Below are 19,312 nucleotides of genomic sequence, written 5' to 3'. Positions count from 1 at the left end.
TTTTTTTTCTGCTTTCAAGCAGTTAAGTGAGTCTTAGATTATCTCTCCTGGATCTGTTTTCCAGATACATTGGTTTTTTTCCAGTGATATATTTCGTATTTTTTTCTACTTTTTAAATTTTTGAATCTTGGGGGTATTATATTTCCTTTTTAGGGAGTTATTTTCCTGTTCAAGATTTTATATTTCCTTTTTTTAGGAATCTCTTTTCTTTAGTGAGTTTTTGCTCTTAACTATTGACTTCTTCTATCATTTCTTTTATAATTTTTCTTCTAAGTCTCTGACTATTTCTTTGTTTTTTCCTTCTTTTATTTCACGAATTCATTTTGGACCTGACAGCCTTTCACATTTGCTTTTTTTTACATTATTTTTTATTTGGTCAATTTCAAACATTATTCCTTATTTACAAAAATCATTTTCTATTCCTCCCACCCTTCCTCCCACCTCTCCCTTAACTGACGTGCAATTCCACTGGGTGTTACATGTGTCCTTGATCAGAACCCATTTCCATGTTGTTGGTGTTTGCACTAGGATGTTCATTTAGAGTCTACATCCCCAATTGTATCCCCCTCGACCCATGTAATCAAGGAGTTATTTTTCTTTGGTGTTTTTACTCCCACAGTTTTCCTCTGAATGTGGATAGTGTTCTTTCTCATAGATCCCTCCAAGTTGTTCAGGGTCACTGTACTGCCACTAATGGAAAAGTCCATTATATTCGATTGTACCACAGTGTATCAGTCTGTGTACATTGTTCTCCTGGTTCTACTCCTTTCGCTCTGCATCACTTCTTTCCTGGAGGTTGTTCCAGTTCCCATGGAATTCTTCCACTTTATTATTCTTTTGAGCACAATAGTATTCCATCACCAACATATACCACAATTTGTTCAGCCATTCTCCAATTGAAGGGCATCCTCTCATTTTCCAATTTTACATTTGCTTTTGAGGGTAAACTTATTTCTGTTCTGGCATTGCTATCCTCTTCTGAAATAGCTTTAGAGAAGAGATAGCTTTAGAGAGTCAGGCCTTTTCTTTTTCTTTTATTCATTTTGGGGAGCTTTTCCCATGATCTTGTCTATATGTTGAGAAATGTTTCTATTTCGGAATAATAGAATTTCATGTTACTTTTTGGTCATTGGTTTCCTTTCCTGGTTATTTCCTTGGTTGTGGCAGAGCCACATAGCTACAGCTTGTTTCTAAACTTATTCCTTGCTCAATATTTGGTTAAAGCTTATTACTATTCTATCTAGAACACTTACTGGGCACCTGCTATTCCTGTATCTTGCATGAAGTTACATTGTCTTGGTATAGGTGCGAGACAGTATTGCCTTGGTTTATTTGCTATATAGTTCTGCCTGAACTCCATTTCTAGTGTTCAAAGACCTTTATCTTTCTTTCATTACCTGAACTATTTAGGATTCTGCGCTCACTTGAGAATCCATTGGATCCTCAGCCTTATAAGATGTTGATGAATCTTTCTTTGTCTTGGAACTAAGAGATCTTTCAACTTGTTTGGAGTTTCACCACATCTTATCCCATACTCTGTCATTACACTTCATTGAGATCATCTTCCCTTCTGTTATTAACATCTTCCTTGTTGGTTCATGTGTGTGTGCTCAGTGTTCTTCCTGAACTCTCTAGTTATTTTAGGCTTTCCCCTCTCTTTCCCTTTGATGATAATTTCTAGAACTCCAGACTTTAAACCTGTCTCAGTTTCTACATTTGGAAATTAACATTCTGGGGAGTGAGCGGTAGAATAGGCCATAGCTGGATGCCATTTCTCTTTCCTTTGGTACTCTGCCCCAGTTACCTCTGTTCTGTAGTTTTCTTGTTAAATTATGGTTTAGGATAGCATTCTGACTAAACAAATGGGGCAGACAAGCTTTCCTATGCCTTCACATTGTGGAAAGGAAAACTGAATCAGGCTTGGTATTTCTGCCCACTGAGGTGGAGCAGACAGGGGTTGGAATGTGAGTGGGAGAGGGGGAGTGAGAGTTGGAGTGAAAGAGGAAGATTGTGGGAAAAACTGCTCACTGAATGGTCTTTGCCCTCTGAACTCAACTGAGTGTGGAGTATAGACAAGGAGTTCTACATCCCAACCTGTATTCCCTTACTGTGGAGAAGAAGGTTCCTGTATATGTGAGAGTATCCATTAGAGGAAGAACAAAACAAAAGTAAGCTGCTGAAAGGGATTGATCCCTTAACTTCAGGGGGTCACCCTGAAGATCCTTTCAATCCCATGACCTTTCCATGAAGGACACTTGCCTTTTGTTTAGTAAGGTAGAGATAGTGACAAGACAAAGAAAGCTGAGCAATCTTGGCTTCACTGAAGAAGTAGCAAGGGTCTCCTAGTCCCACTTATCTATCTCCTTTCTTTATTTACACTGATTATTAAACTACTTGAAAAATAGAAGATCTCAATCAGATTCATATTGAAGGTAGAACAAAGAAAGGGAGGCTAGTGGCTAAGTTAGCCTTTTAGCTTAGCATAAAACAACAAAAGCAACAGTGACAGTCTGCCTGCCAGACAAGGAGAACTTCTGGGGTTCAACTGCCTGTCAAGCCTTGAGGAGTAAACTCCCCTATTTCCCAGAAGTCATTCCAAACACTGGTCCTATCATCCTTAACCTAACCTTACCCAGAGTTACCTCTCTTGTGAATTGATAGAAGAGAGGAAATTTCAAAGAGAGTCTCTCAGCAGGGGGTACATCTCTCTTTTTACCTCACCAGCAGTCATAGTCCCTCTGTCCCTTCAACTCCTCTCTTCCCTGTTACAAACCCTTTCTTATCCTCTGTACCTCTTCAGTTCTGTTCAATTCCCTTCATTATTACATCATCAGCATAGGTGAAGAGAGGCTTTATTCCTGTTTGCTACAACAGAATAATGGGATGAGGGCAGGGGGCAGTGGAATGTGTTGGAAGAGACTGCAGAAGCAGCAAGAAATTTCTTAGAGGATTCAAGAGCACAAGCCCAATTGGTCCTATGAATTTATGGGGGCTGGTAGAAAGGATTGTTGAATGAGTAGGTTAGAGAATGTGGAAAAACCTTCTGTTCATTCAGGAGTGTTACCTCATTAGTGTTCTAAGGTTCTTTATCTGTAGAGGTAGTAGCAATAAGTTTACATCTTGAGCACAATTATTATTTTGTAGTGTTTTGAAGGATCACAAGGATCAGAGAAAATATGTAGTCCTCTACATTTTGGTCATGTAATCCAAATGTCTCATCCTAATACCTTTTATATTATTTTATCTTTATTTTACATATACATGTATATATATATATATATATATAAACTTTCTTTTTTGATTAACTTGTATATGTATGTGTTGATTCCATCTAGAGAATTAAAGCTGCTTAATGAAAGAATTTTTTTTCTTTCACCTAGCATAATGCCTTTTTTTAATTATACTGACTAGTACTTTGTCTATTTTTTTTCAAAGTCATAGTTCTTTGACTTTCAATTTTATTTATTTCTCCTTTGATTTTTAGGATCTCTAATTTAGTCTTCATCTGAGGATTTTTAATTTGTTCACTTTCTAGTTTTTTAATTTGCATGCCCAATTCATTGACCTCTGCCCTTCTTAATTTGATAATATATGAACTCAAGGATATAAATTTCCCCCTGAGTACTGCTTTGGCTGCATCCCATAGGTTTTGAAAGGATGTCTCATCATTGTCATTTTCTTCAATGAAGTTATTAATTGTTTCTACTATTTGATCTTTAACTGGTTTTGAAGAATTGTATTGTTTAATTTCCAATTAATTTTTGATTTACCTCTCCATGTGTCCTTACTAATTATTATTTTCATTGCATTGTGATCTGAGAAGGTTGCATTTATTATTTCTGCTCTTTTGCACTTATTTGTAATGTTTATATGCCATAATACGTGGTCAATTTTTGTGAATGTACCATGTGCTGCTGAAAAGAAGGTATATTCCTTTTTGTCCCTATTTATTTTTCTCCACATGTCTACTAACTCTAATTTTTCTAAGATTTCATTCACTTCCCTTACCTCTTTCTTATTAATTTTTGGTTTGATTGATCTAGTTCGGATAGAGGAAACCTCAGTTCTCCCACTAGTATAGTTTTTCTATCTATTTCATCCTTGAGCTCCTCTAGTTTCTCCTTTAGAAATTTGGATGGTATGCCATTTGGTGCATACATATTGAGTACAGATATTTCCTCATTGTCTATACTGCCTTTTATCAGGATGTAATTACCTTCCCTAGCTCTTTTGACTAGATCTATTTTTACTTCGGCTTTTTTCTTTTTTTTCTATTTAAATTAATTTAGTCAATTTAGAACATTATTTCATGGTTACAATAATCACGTTATTTCCCTCCCTCCCCTCCACCCATTCTTCCTGCAACCAACACACAATTTCATTGAGTATTACTTATATCCTTGATCTGAACCTATTTCCATGTTGTTATTTACACTAGGATGTTCATTTAGAGTCTACATCCCCACTAATATCCCTTCGACCCATGTATTCAAGCAGTTGTTTTTCTTCGGTGTTTTTACTCCCACTGTGTTTTCTCTGAATGTGGATAGTGGTTTTCCTCATAGGTTCCTAGAAGTTGTTCAGGGTCATTGCATTGCCACTAATGGAGAAGTCCATTACATTCGATTGTACCACAGTGTATCAGTCTCTGTGTACAATGTTCTGCTCCTCTCACTCTTCATCAATTCTTGGAGGTTGTTCCAGTACCCATGGAATTCCTCAACTTTATTATTCCTTTGAGCAAAATAGTATTCCATCACCAACACATACCACAATTTATTCAGCCATTCCTCAATTAAAGCGCATCCCCTCATTTTCCAATTTTTTGCCACCACAAAGAGAGCAGCGATGAATATTTTTGTACATGTCTTTTTCCTTATTATTTCTTTGGGGTACAAACCCAGCAGTGCTATGGCTGGATGAAAGGGCAGACAGCCTTTTACTGCCCTTTCGGCATAGTTCCAAATTGCCCTCCAGAATGGTTGGATCAATTCACAACTTCACCAGCAATGAATTAATGTCCCAACTTTGCCTCATCCCCTCTAGCATTCCTTACTTTCCTTTGCTATCATGTTAGCCAATCTGCTAGGTATGGGGTGATACCTCAAAGTTGTTTTGATCTGCATTTCTCTGATTATGAGAGATTTAGAATGCTTTTTTCATGTGCTTGATTTCTTTAACTGAAAACTGCCTATTCATGTCCCTTGTCCATTTATCAATTGGAGAATGGCTTGACTTTTTGTACAACTGGTTTAGCTCTTTATAAATTTGAGTAATTAGACCTTTGACATGTTTTTGTAATGAAGATTGTTTCCCAATTGGTTGCTTCCCTTCTAATTTTGGATGTATTAGTTTTGTTTCTACAAAACTTTTTAATTTGTTGTAATCAAAATTATTGATTTTATGTTTTGTGATTTTTTCTAGCTCTTGCTTGGTTTTAAAATTTTCCTTTCCCAAGGATCTGACAAGTATACTATTCTGTGTGTGCCTAATTTGCTTATAATTTCCTTCTTTATATTCAGGTCATTCACCCATTCTGAGTTTATCTTGGTGTAGGGTGTGAGATATTGATCCAAACCTTATCTCTCCCATACTGTCTTCCAATTTTCCAAGCAGTTTTTATCAAATAGTGAGTTTGGTCCCCCAAACTGGGATATTTGGATTCATCAAAGACTGTCTTGCTGAGGTCATTTACCCTAAGTCTATTCCACTGATCCTCCTTTCTGTCTCTTAGCCAGTACCAAATTGTTTTGATGACCACTGCATCAGGGACTGCAAGTCCTTCCTTTGCATTTGATTTCCCTGGATATCCTTGAACTTTTGTTCTTCCAAATGAACGTTTTTAATGTTTTTTTCTAATTCAGTAAAAAATTTTTTTGGTTGTTCAATTGGTATGGCACTAAATAAGTAAATTAATTTGGGTAGGATTGTCATTTTTATTATGTTATCTCATTTCACCCATGAGCAATCAATGTTTTTTCCAATTGTTTAGATCTAGTTTTAATTGTGTGGTGAATGTTTTGTAGTTGTGTTCATATAATTCCTGTGTTTGTCTCAGCAGATAAATTCCTAAGTATTTTATATTGTCTAGGTGATTTTAACTGGAATTTCCCTTTCTAATTCTTGCTGCTGAGTTGGATTGGAGATATATAGAAATGATAACTACTTATGCAGGTTTATTTTGTATCCTGCAACTTTGCTAAAATTGTTGATTGTTTTGACTAGCTTTTTTGTTGATTCTCTAGGATTCTTTAAATAAACCATCATATCATCCACAAAGAGTGATAGCTTGGTCTTCTCATTGCCAATTTTAATACCTTCAATTTCTTTTCCTTCTCTAGTTGCTATTGCTAGTGTTTCTAGTACAATGTTAAATAATAGGGGTGATAATGGGCATCCTTGTTTCACTCCTGATCTTATTGGGAAAGCTTCTAGTATATCCTCATTGCAGATGATGTTTCTTTATGATTTTAGATATATGCTGTTTATTATTTTTAGGAAAGGCCCTTCTATTCCTATGCTTTCTAGTGTTTTCAATAGGAATGGGTATTGTATTTTATCAAAGGCTTTTTCTGAATTTATTGAGATAATCATGTGATTTTTGTCACTTTCCTTGTTAATATGGTCAATTATGTGGATGGTTTTCCTAATATTCATCCATCCTTGCATTCCTGTTATGAATCCTACCAGGATCCTATTCTTTTTGCTAGTATTGTATTTAAGATTTTTGCATCTATATTCATTAAGGAGATTGGTCTATAGTTTTCTTTCTCTGTTTTTGACCTGCCTGGCTTTGGAATCAGTACCATGTTTGTGTCATAAAATGAATTTGGTAGAACTCCTTCTTTGCTTATTCTGTCAAATAGTTTGTATAATATTGGAATTAGTTGTGCTTTGAATGTTTGATAGAATTCATTTGTGAATCCATCTGGACCTGGGGATTTTTTCTTAGGGAGTTCTGTGATGGATTGTTCAATTTCTTTTTCTGATATGGGTTTGTTTAGGTAATCTATTTCTTCCTCTGTTAGTATAGGGAATTTATAATTTTGTAAATATTCACATAGATTGCTATATTTGTTGCCATATAGTTGGGCATAGTAGTTTTTAATGATTGCCTTAATTTCCTCTTCATTAGAGATGAGCTCTCCCTTTTCATCTTGGATACTGTCAATTTGGTGTTTTCTTTCCTTTTTTTAATTAAACTGACTAGTACTTTGTCTATTTCATTTGTTTTTTCAAAGTACCAGCTTCTAGTTTTATTTATTAAATCAATAGTTCTTTGACTTTCAATTTTATTGCTTTCTCCTTTGATTTTTAGGATCTTTAATTCAGTCTTCATCTGAGGATTTTTAATTTGTTCCTTTTCTAGTTTTTTAATTTGCATGACCAATTCATTGACCTCTGCCCATCTTAATTTCCCCCTGAGTACTGCTTTGGCTGCATCCCATAGGTTTTGAAAGGATGTCTCATCATTGTCATTTTCTTCAATGAAGTTATTAATTGTTTCTATGATTTGTTCTTTAACTAACCGGTTTTGAAGAATCCTATTGTTTAATTTCCAATTAATTTACCTCTCTATGTACCCTTGCTAATTATTATTTTCATTGCATTGTGATCTGAGAAGGTTGCATTTATTATTTCTGCTCTTTTGTACTTTGCAAATGTTTTTATGCCCTAATACATGGTCAGTTTTTGTGAATGTACCATGTGCTGCTGAAAAGAAGGTATATTCCTTATTGTACCTATTTCTTTTTTCTCCACATGTCTACTAACTAATTTTTCTAAGATTTCATTCACTTTCCTCATCTTTTTCTTATTTATTTTTTGGTTTGATTGATATAGTTCCGATAGAGAAAGTTTCAGGTCTCCCACTAGTATAGTTTTTTATCTATTTCATCCTTGAGCTCTACTGGTTTCTCCTTTAAGAAATTCAGATGCCATGCTATTTGGTGCATACATGTTGAGTATGGATATTTCCTCATTGTCTATACTGCCTTTTATCAAGATTTAATTATCTTCCCTAACTAAATTTATTTTTACTTTGGCTTTGTCAGATATCATGATTGCGACTCCTGCCTTCTTTTTATCAGTTGATGCCCAATAGATTTGGCTCCATCCTCTTACTTTCACCCTATGCATATCTACCTTCCTCATGTGTGTGTCTTATAGACAGCATATGGTACGGTTTTGGATTCTAATCCACTCTGCTATTCGCTTGCTTTTTATGGGTGAGTTCATTCCATTCACATTCAGAGTTATGATTACTAGCTGTGTATTTCCCAGCATTTTGATTTCTACTCCTGATCCTGCCTTTTCTTCTTTCACTATTTCTTTCTACACAAATGTTTGTTTTTAATCGGTTCCCCTAGTCCCCACCCTTATTTTACTTCCCTTTCTACCCTGCTCCCTTCTTATTCCCCCTTATTTTCCCTGTAATCTTTCTAATATTACCCCCCCCACTCTCTCCCTCCATTGTACTACTTTCCTTCCCACCAGTCTGTTTGTTACCCTTCTAGTCCCCTCTAGGGCTCAGAACTATTCTCTGCTCCAATGGATTGTATTATTCTTCCCTCTTTGGGTCAATTTCAAAGCACATAAGAGTTGAGTATTTCATGTCTCCAACCTCTTTACCCTTCCAGTGTATTGATGGTCTCCCTTCTCCCACCATGAGCTTCTTTGTGACATAAATTTACTCCCATTTTTTTCTTTTCCCATTTCTTTTAGTATTAACCTCTTTTTTTTAGCTCTAGCCATATACATATACTCACACATGTATATGTATTTATGCATGCATATATCTATATACCTATTTATGGCTTGTCCTTTCATCCTATACAGTTTGTCACTGTTCCCTCTAAGTGTAATTCTTCTAGGTGCCCAGGTGATAAGAACAGTTCTTAAGAGTTACCAGTGACCTCTTTTTTTATAGGGATATATAAGATTTTAACTTATTGAGTCTCTTTAAAAAAGGAAGGGTTTTTTTGTTTGTTTTGTTTTGTTTTTCTTTTTTCCCTTTTTAAAAAATATTACGTTTTGATGATTCTCTTGAGTTCTGTGCTTGGGCATCGAATTTTCTATTCAGGTCTGATCTTTTCTTTACAAATGCTTGGAATTCTTTTATTTTGTTTAATTTTTGGTAGTTGATTCTTGGTTGTGGACCTAGTCCCTTTGCTTTCTGGAATATTATATTCCATGCCTTTTTGTTCTTCAGTGTAGATGAAACCAGATCCTGTGTCATCCTCACTGTGGTTCCATGGTATCTGAATGGCTTCTTCTTAGAAGCTTGTAATATTTTTCCTGTGGTCTGATAGTTCTTGAATATGGCTATAAAATTCCTGGGTGTTGTCAGTTGGGGATAAAGTACAGGAGGTGATCTGTGGATTCTTTCAATCTCCACTTTTCCCTCTTGTTCTAGGATATCGGGGCAGTTTTCTTGAATAATTTCCTGCAGTATTGTGTCCAGGCTTTTTCTTTTGTCATGGGCTTCTGGTAGACCAATGATTCTTAAATTGTCTGTCCTTGAACGATTTTCTAAATCCTCTGCTATGTGAATGAGATGCTTTATAATTTCCTCAATTTTTTCATTCTTTTGGTTTTGTTTTATAGTGTACTGCTGCCTTGTGAGGTCACTTGATTCTAGTTGTTGTATTCTGGTTTTTAAAGACTGGATTTCATCCCTGGCTTTTTGGTCATCCTTCTACTTCTGGTTTGATTTTCTTTGGAGGTCATCTTTCATCTTCTTTGCCTCTTATTTTATTTTTTTTTCCTCATCTTTCATCTCCTTTGCTCATTTTCTAGATCTTTAATTTTTGTCTTTCATGACACTATTTTCTTGTTTTAGTTCAAGTACCTCTGTTTCCCAATAACATACCTTGCTTTTTAAGTTCATTTCCCAGTTGTCCTCAGCCTCTCTTAATTGTGTTTTGAATTGTATTTTTGAGTTTTTCCAAAGGCTGTGTCCAATTTGCTGGAGTTTCCGTGTTTTTGCTTTGTGTTCCTTCATTCTACTTTGTTGCAGTTGCTTTTTGTTCATTGCCTGGGCAGAAGAGGTTGATTCTAATTTCTTTTTCTGTTTGCTCATATTTCCCCCTTTCCTCTCTCCCTCCCCAACCCCCCCTCTTTCTGTAGTTGCCTGCACTCTTGCTCCTCTCATTGTGTGTTGGATATGTGGTTTGGGGCTTTTCTTTCAGCCTTCCCCCTTGGAACTTAGTCAATAAATCTCTCAGCTCAGTCTGTGTGGGAGGAGTGTTTGACCTTGATCTTCCCTTCCCTCTAAATACTTTGATGAGATCAAGCCCAGCTCAGCTGCATAGCTGTATGTGCCATGAGGCCAAAACCTCAGGAAGGGGGGAGGGCAGTATGGAGTGTCTCTGCTGCTGAGACTAGGTTGCCTGCTCTGCGCTTCTTCTCCAACTGCTTCCCTACCGCCTATGTTCAATACTCTGAGCCTGGCACAGCTTTGCCCTCAAGGTACTCCCTCCAGACCAGCACCATTTCCCACCCAGAGATTCCAGCTACCGCTGTAGGCTCAGTTCTCTAGGTGGGGAAGGATTCCTGGGTCCTATCTTCTTCCTTCCCCTTAAACCCAAATGTTCGCAAATTCAGGCTTTTGGGGGGGCATACCTTTTAAGTTGAGTTCAGAAGGAGGGTTCCTTTGCTTTGTCCTGTTGTTAGGTTTGATTTTCAGTCCCCTAAGGTCATTTAGTTTGTAATTGGCAAGGAAGTGTTTTCAGAGGTCTGAACTTTTGCTGCCTCTATGCTGTCATCTTGACTCCATCTCCTCTGGGTTTTCCCTTTTTTTAATCAGTGGAAATTAGAAGGATGTTCAAGTATTAGCCACTCACCACTTCATTTTTGTTTTTTATAGATGTCTGTTTGTATATGCTGTTTATGAGAGATAATTTTCTCTAACTTTCATTTCCCTTCCCTCTTCCACACTAGTGTATTATTTTTTCCACTTATTTCTAATTTTTTTGGTTAAGATTATCAAGGTTAAGATTATCAAGATTTAAGAGAAACGTTAAGAAGCCTTTTCCAATTTGACTACTTCTGTGACTCTTAATGCCATTAGGATTCAGTGGATACGCGTACCATACTTGAATATAAGGAGGTTATCCTTGTTTTGCCTTTTTATGTTTCTCTTGACTCCTGTGTTTGGATTTCAGAATTTCTACATAGTTTTAGTTTTTTCATCAGGAATGCTTAAAAGTCCTCTTTTTCCTGAGGAATTAATTTCCCTTTATATTCATTTGGTTGGGTAAGTTATTCTTTTTTAAAAATTAAATTAAATTAAGTTAAAATTAAAAAATTAATTATTTAGACTATTTTTTCATTGTTACATAATTCATGATTTTTCCCACTCTTCTTCCCTCTCTCCTCCCGGAGCTGACAAGAAATTCCACTGGGTTATATGTGTATCATTGTTCAAAACCTATTTTCATTTTATTCATATTCATTTTTTTCATTTTTTCATTATTCATTTATTATGTAGTAGAGTGATCTTTTAATGCCAATACCCCAATCATATCCTCATCGAACCATGTGATTGATCATGTATTTTTTCTGCATTTCTACTCCCACAATTCTTTTTATGGATGTGGATACTATTTTTTCTAAGTTCTTCTGGATTGTCCTAGATCATTGCATTGTACTAGTAGAAAAGTCTATTACATTCAATTGTGCCATAATGTATCCATCTTTATGTACAATGTTCTCCTGATTCTGCATCAATTCCTGGAGGTCTTTCCAGTTCACAGAGACATCTTCCAGTTCATTAGTCCTTTCAACACTATAGTATTCCATAATGGTCAGATACCACAATTTGTTCATCCCTTCTCCATTTGATGGACTTCTCATTTTCCAATTTTTTGCCACCACAAAGGGTGGTGTTTGAACAAGTATTTTTGATTATTATCACTTTGGAGTACAAACCCAGCAGTGGTATGACTGGATCAAAGGACAAGCATTCTTTTAAAGCCCTTTGGACATAATTCTGATTTTCCCTCCAGAATGGTTGGATTAATTCACAACTTCACCAACAGTGTATTAGTGTCCCAATTTTGCTACATCCCCTCCAACTTTTATCACTTTCCTTTGCTTCCATATTGCCTAATCTGCTAGGTGTGAGGTGTTGCCTCAGAGTTGTTTTTATTTTCATTTCTCTAATCAGGAGAGATTTAGAACACTTTTTCATGTGATTATTGATAGTTTTGATATCCCTTGACTCTTGTCGATTGTTTTTTTCTTAATTTGACTTAGTTGCTTATATATTTGGGAAATCAAGCCTTTGTCAGAGAGTTTTGTCATAAAGATTTTTTCCCAGTTTACTTTCCTTCTAATTGTGGTTGCATTAATTTTGTTTTTGTCAAAATGTATTTTGAAATTCCATGTATATTCATCATGATAAAGTTTAAGAAAATACTGCACCATGGAAAATTCTCTAAAACTATTAGAGAATCTTCGAAATACTGATTTCAGGTTTTCTATGAAGCCAATTTAGCCCCATCCAGGATCTGACATTTAAATCATGAAGACTATTACCAATCTTAACTGGAGATATAAAAAATATGCTCACTGTTGCCTCTAGTCCTGGTCATGCATTTTTTTTTCCTTTTTTAATTTTTGAACTTTAATTCATTAACTCATCACAAGAATGTATATGTTTCTAGGTCATCTCACCTTCTGAAAGTTTATCCTCAGAACACAAAACAGCACCCATGTAAAAAACAAACGAGGTTAGAGGTGATTTTTCATACATGCTACCTCCTACACCCCACCTTACTCTTTCGTATCCAGCTATCACTCTCCATAGAACTCAAAATGAGGATTGGACCAATCAAGAATATGTCTGTATAAAAGAAAGTGTTCAGCTTATTCCCACCACTCTGGATATGCTATGTTCAACATGTAAACAACATAACCATATTTCAATCAACCAATTTGAGGAAACAATTTGAACTAAAATTTTGAAATAGATACATTAGCTTGTTTTAATTGCAAAGATTTATAGCCCTTTCGACATAGTTCCAAATTTTTCTCCAGGAGGATTAAATCAGCCAGCTCACAACTCTTACCAATTCTGTCATATCAGTCAATCATATTTTTTTATTTGCATTTCTTGAATCAATATTGATTTGGAGGTAAGTGTTTCTTAAAGTAGTGATTCGGAGCATTTTTTCATATGAGTAGAGATAGATTTAATTTCTTCATCTGACTCCTTGCTCATATCCTTTGTCTATTTGTCAGTTGGAGAATGGCTTGTATTGTTATTTTTTTAAACCCTTACCTTATGTCTTAGAATTGATACGGATTTCAAGGCAGAAGAGTGGTAAGGGCCAGGCAATTGGGATTAAGAGACCAGGGTCACACAGCTAAGAAGTGTCTGAGGCTACATTTGAACCAGGATCTCCTGTCTCCAAGCCTGACTCTTTATCCACTGAGCCACCTATATAAACCTCACTTATATTCTTATAAATTAGACTCATTTCTCTATATATTTGATAAATGAGGCCTTTGACAGAGACAACTGCTATAAAAATGTCTTCCCAGTTTTTTATTTCCCCTCTAACCCTGGCTTCATTGGTTTTGGTAATACAAAAACCTTTAAAATTTAATGTGATCAGAGGCAGCTAGGTGGGTCAGTGGTTTGAGAGCTAGATCTGGAGATGGTAGGTTCTAGGTTCAAATCTGACCTCAGACACTTCCTAGCCTAATCCCCATTGTCTAGCCTTTACTATTCTTCTGCTTTATAACCAATACAAAGAATTTATTCTAGGACAGAAGGTAAGGGGTTAAAAAAATGTAATGTCATCGAAGTGATCCATTTCACATATTGTAATGTTCTCTGTGTCTTGTTTGTTCATTTTACATCCTACTTCCTGACCATGGACCCTGCAGCACTTCTGTAGAGAAGTTCTAGACTGTTTATGTTGCTGCTTTCTCAGCGTTTTGGGTGTTTTATTGTTTTAGGATCTCATGGAGAGGATGATATGAGAGTCCTCAAGCTTTCAGTGGTCCCAACTTGGTCTAATAAAGGGCAAAGTCTGATTGCTGTCCCCCTCACCATAATCCTGCTAGTTCCTAAACATTGGTTCTGAGCAAGAGTACCTTATTACAGAACTCATTCCCTGTCAGCCCAATGAAAACCTATTGGTTCAAAGTGGCAGAATTGTAAGCCCCCCTTTGTTTTATTATTCTGCCCTGGTTATTCTGCAGGTTGAGCAAGAGACTAGAAATGAGTCCCTCCTCTGCACTTGGGGTCTAAGTTATACCCCTCCTGCTGATTTCTGAACTTCCTGCTTTCTGGGTAAATAACCTAAGATTTCCATAGTAGCATCAGTTTCTTTTCTCAGTTTTCTTTTTTTTTTTCTGGATCTGCAACCCAGAACTGGGTGAGAGATGACAAAGTTGCTAGTTCTCATTTATCTTCATTCTACTGCCGACCTGGTATCAATATAGGACCTCTTTCTGTCAGTGCTTCTGCAGCTTGCTTCTAGTCTGATACCTTCCCCAGTATCTATGCTGATCTAGTCTAAAAAAAAGTTTTTATTTTGACTTTTTCTGAATTTATCCATCAGCATTTATTTATAGAAAGCCTACTTTCTAGATCTGTTTAGAGAAGTTTGCACTACTCATCAATTCATCATTTTGACTACCCTTCCCACAACTGATTGCTTTTTGGTGTTAATTCCCTGATAATACTCTTTAATTATTTCTAAAATATAAAGAAATGAAAAGAAGAAAGAACTGAGGAAGAGTTATTTCCATTCCTCTCTTTTATTACTCCTTTTTCTTTTATCTATTTAAAAGGTGCTGTTTTTACTCATCACATTGACATCACTTTCTACCCAGGAGAAGAGAGAGTTCATATTACTCATACTGCTGAAGGACTTGATCCAGAAAACTACCTAAGTGTTAAAACAAATATTCAAGGTCAATTGCCTTTCATTCCAGAAAATTTTACAGCCCATATTGCACCATACAAGGAGATTTACCACTACTCTGACTTGGGTATCTATCAGTTTTGGGTTTTTTGCTATTATTATACATATATTGCATGTCAGATAACATCTTAGATGCTTTATAAACAATAATAGAAATGCTCTCTGTCTGATAGCTTCTGATTTTAAATAGATTATAATCAACATTACATTGCTTTTGTCTTTGAAATGTTTGGATAATTGATATTCATAGCAAACACTGAAAATTTGTTTTAGACTAAAGACTAGAATCACCACCAAAGTTTTAACCAGAGCTGTAATAGTCCTGTCTACATTTCACCTTCTCTAACTGTCCTTTCCTCCTTTGGGGTACATTGAAAAGATTAGTGTCACCCAGAGAGAAGAGAATGAGAGGTAGAAGGGATGAATCAGTCAGGAACTGTTTAACTTTTAGAATAACTAAAAGGCAAATTAATTATAAATTATCTCTGTAGAGATAGGTTCTTGCTAAACCATTGCACAAACAAAAATAAAAGTCGAAAATCTTTCTTCCTTTTACTATTTATTCAGACTTGCTTAAATTTCTATAATGATGGGAGAAATGTTCATCTCAGAACACTGAACTCTGTGTTGTGCCTTTTCTTTGTTTTCCATGCCAAACTATTCAGTATCGTGATTTGGTATCATTTTGGTACCATATCTGTATCTGTATTGAGATGCAGTTATCCTAACTAACCACATTTTAAGAAAACTTGCTCAAGGAATTAGACAAAATAGCATAGAAAAATATGTCCCAAATGAGAACATCAACTTTTAAAAGAATGTTTTACTTTAACAATTTTCATATTTCCTAGGAATCAAGTGATAACATTTATACAACCCAGTGGAATTATTTTTCAGCTTTGGAAGAGGGGAGGGAGGAGGAGAGTGAAAGAAAATGAATCATGTAAACATGGAACAATATTTAAAAATAAAAATTATTAAAAAATAATTTTCATATTTCCTTTGCAGGTGTGACTTCCACAACCTCCAGAGAATACTTCCTTTCACTTGGTGAAATGAATCAAACGTTCTCTTATCATTTACACCAGAATATTTCTTACCAGGACTGTAAGAATACTCCTAACCCCAGGATTGTCTCTAGAACTCAGCAGCTAAATGTGGATCGTATTTTTGCTTTATACAATGAAGATGAAAAAGTACTTAGATATGCTGTGACCAATAATATTGGCCCCATAGAAGGTAAGAAAAAAAATGTACTAGAAAGGGGGCATTTAATCTATATTCATTACCTGATGTCAAAAGTTGGATTCAACTTACCATAAAAGAAAGATGGTCAGGAAAATAAGTGGCTTATAATCATGCCCAATTCCTAAGAAAAAATCTAAAACTTTAGTAAATGAGTAAAAAAAATAATTTTTCATTTTCTTATCCATTACTCTCTTTCTCCTTGGATAAGTTAACAAATGGAAAACTAGTTATAATTTATTTTGTGTAATAATGTAGTGGAATATCTGTTTAGATAATCTTTACATAATAAGATAACCTTAGTTTTTAAAACATAACTTACAGGAAATGAATATATGAATTTTTCCATCATTTTAAGCATTGAACTTAAGAATCAAGAGACAGGAATTCAAATCTTGGCTCTGACAATTTTGACAAACTTGGTGATCATAAATAAGCCCAGATCATAGAATTAAGAATTTAAACATAAAGTAAATTCAGCTACCTCCATGGTCTAGGATACCCAGAATTTAAAAAGGTAAACAATGCACCTCCACCCCCAACCGATGGACTGATCAGCTCACTGACGCTTAGAAATTCTCCCCTATCTCTCACGTTGCTGGCAGGGTGGCTGCACTAGTAGACCATAGAACATGATATAGCCTTAGAACAAAACCTACTCCCATACTATTGTCTCCTTTCCCTCTTTAAAGTGCCATGGAAACTCTAGTTCTAAGCTGAGAATGTTGCTCAGGCCACTCAGGAGAAAAAGCCTGATGGAAGCTATGACCATCATTATTACATTATTATAAGGCCCAAACTGCTAGTATTAAACCAAAGAAGAAAGAGCCAGACAGGACAATCTGGGAGTGGGAGAGGACTTTGTGGCACTCAACCAAAGTTGAAGAAAGAGCATCCCTTCACCCTGGTCCCCACTTTCTCTTTGCAATGGCATAGAGATTTGGGCTCTAGGCTATATAATTTTGTTCAGGGCTTCACAGTCAGCTTGGCTGACCCTAATGAATTCACAAGGCCCTATCAAACTTTTTTTTAACCCTTACCTTCCATCTTAGAATCAATATTGTGTTTTGGTTCCAAGGAAGAAGAGCAGTAAGGGCTAGGCAATGGGGGTCAAGTGACTTGCCCAGGGTCATATAGCTGGGAAGTATCTAAGGCCAGATTTGAACCTAAGACTTCCCATCTCTAGGCCTGGCTCTCAATCCACTGAGCTACCCAGATGCCCCCGGAAGTTGAATTTTCTAATCATCTCTGGCCTTTTTTTATCAGTAAAGGCCTAAAAGTCTTCTATGTAATTAAATACTCATTTTTCTCCTAGATTATACTTTGTTTTGCTGGTAGATGATTCTTGTTTGTAATCCTTTTGCCCTCCAAATTGTTATATTCGAAGCCTTCCACTACTTTAATGTAGAAGCAATTAAATCTCTGATCTTGACTATGGCTCCACAATACTTGAATTAATTTTTCCTTGTTATTTGAAGTAATTTCTCTTTGACCTGAGAGCTATAATTTGACTAGAATGTGCAGAGATTTGGCTATAATATGTATAATTTGGCTTAGATATTCTTGGGAGTTTTCATTTTGAGATCTCTTTCAGGAGATGATTGGTGTATCTAAAATATTGGGACAGCATTCCTTGATACTTTATTGGAATACAATATCTTTCTTTAATCATGATTTTCAGATAGTCTATTTATTCTTAAATTGTTTCTCCTCAATCTGTTTTCCAAGTCAGTTGGTTTTCTAATTAAATGTTTCACATTTTCCTCTATTTTTTCTTGATGTCTCATGGAGTCATTAACTTCCATTTGCCCAATTCTAATTTTTAAATAATTATTTTCTTCAGTGAAATGTTATACCTCTTTTTCCATTTGGCCATTTTTGTTTTTTAAGATGTTACTTTTTAAAATATATTTTGTGCCTCTTTTATCAAGCTTTTCTTTTCATTTTCTTTTTATAATTTTCTGATATCATTCTCATTTCTTTCCCAGTTTTTCTTCTTCCACTCTTATCTATTTAACTTCCAGGAATTCTTGCTGACATTGGACCTAGTACATATTTTTCTTCTAACTGTATGTCTTTCCTCTTATCATATTGTTTTCCAATCTATTTCATGACTTTGAACTTATATTAAAGTTGGGCACTATTTACCTGGTGGTGGGTAGGTACTGTCTCAAGAGTTTCGTGATGCTGTTTTCAGAGCTAATTCTGGGGTTCTACATGTCTTCAGTGCTTCCAGGATCCTGGGAGAGGTATGGTCACTACTCTCCTGTTCTGAATTCTGGTCTTTACCCCAGGTCCCCTGCAGCCATGAGCAGTAGTACTTTCTTTACCTTGGAACTGAGATTAGGGCCCTTGCTCCCTTGTGAATCACCCCCAACATTCCTCTTCATCCTGAACCTGTAAACTAGAATATGGATCAATAGAGTAGCTAGTCATGCCACCTATACTCAGTGTCAATAAAGAGTCCCCTGTAACCTTTTTATGAGCATTAATCTGACCCTTTTATTGTTTTGGGGCTTAGAGCCCTCAAAACTCCTACTGATACTATAGTTACTCTTGGTGCTATCTCATGTGTGAGCTTCAGATAGACCTCTACCTCAGAGTCACAAACATCTCCTGAGGGCTTCCTAAGTTTTCTTAGGTTGGAAAATGTTTCACCCTTACCTTTTGTTGGCTCTATTATTCCAAATTTAATTTGAGGCAATATTTTAAAGTTGGTTGGAGAGGGGTGGGGGAAAATGGTAAGGACATGGTGAAATTTCCCTCCAAACCACTTTTAAATGAATGACCTTGCCTTGGCAAGTCATCAGCAGGCCTTTCAATCAACTAAATCAGCAGTTTACAGGGGTTTTAGCCCAGAGAAGGCAAGAAGGTCACACGGTTAGTCAAAAGGAGATTAAAAGTGTCCCTTTTCTGGAAATGCATAGAGACTATTTCATTGCCCATACATGGATCTGGATACCAATAATGGCTCTGACTTCCAGCACAAGAAGGAATGTTAGTAGGCCAAAGCATGCAGCTGCATGGGAGCAAGGACTCTGGTTACAGTTCCAGGGTAGAGGGGAGTGCTTTTGTTCACTCACAGACCAGAATACAGGCATGGAAAATATTAAACACACTTCTCC

General features: G+C 35.9%; 1 protein-coding gene across 9 annotated transcripts in view; it reads left to right on the top strand.

The window, feature by feature from the left end:
- NID2 (nidogen 2) overlaps positions 1-19,312 on the top strand; it is a 157,371-nt gene that overhangs the window by 72,586 nt on the left and 65,473 nt on the right. For 8 of the 9 annotated variants that reach the window (XM_056811055.1, XM_056811052.1, XM_056811049.1 and 5 more), the window contains exons 7-8: positions 14,809-15,009; positions 15,951-16,181. In XM_056811055.1, coding sequence (XP_056667033.1) covers positions 14,809-15,009; positions 15,951-16,181 — 432 coding nt within the window. The remainder of the gene's footprint in view (positions 1-14,808; positions 15,010-15,950; positions 16,182-19,312) is intronic. The other variant, XM_056811050.1, reaches the window with a different exon arrangement.

This window comes from Monodelphis domestica, chromosome 1, assembly GCF_027887165.1.
Source record: "Monodelphis domestica isolate mMonDom1 chromosome 1, mMonDom1.pri, whole genome shotgun sequence".
Lineage (NCBI taxonomy): Eukaryota > Metazoa > Chordata > Mammalia > Didelphimorphia > Didelphidae > Monodelphis > Monodelphis domestica.
This window is presented reverse-complemented; position numbering and strand designations above follow the sequence as displayed.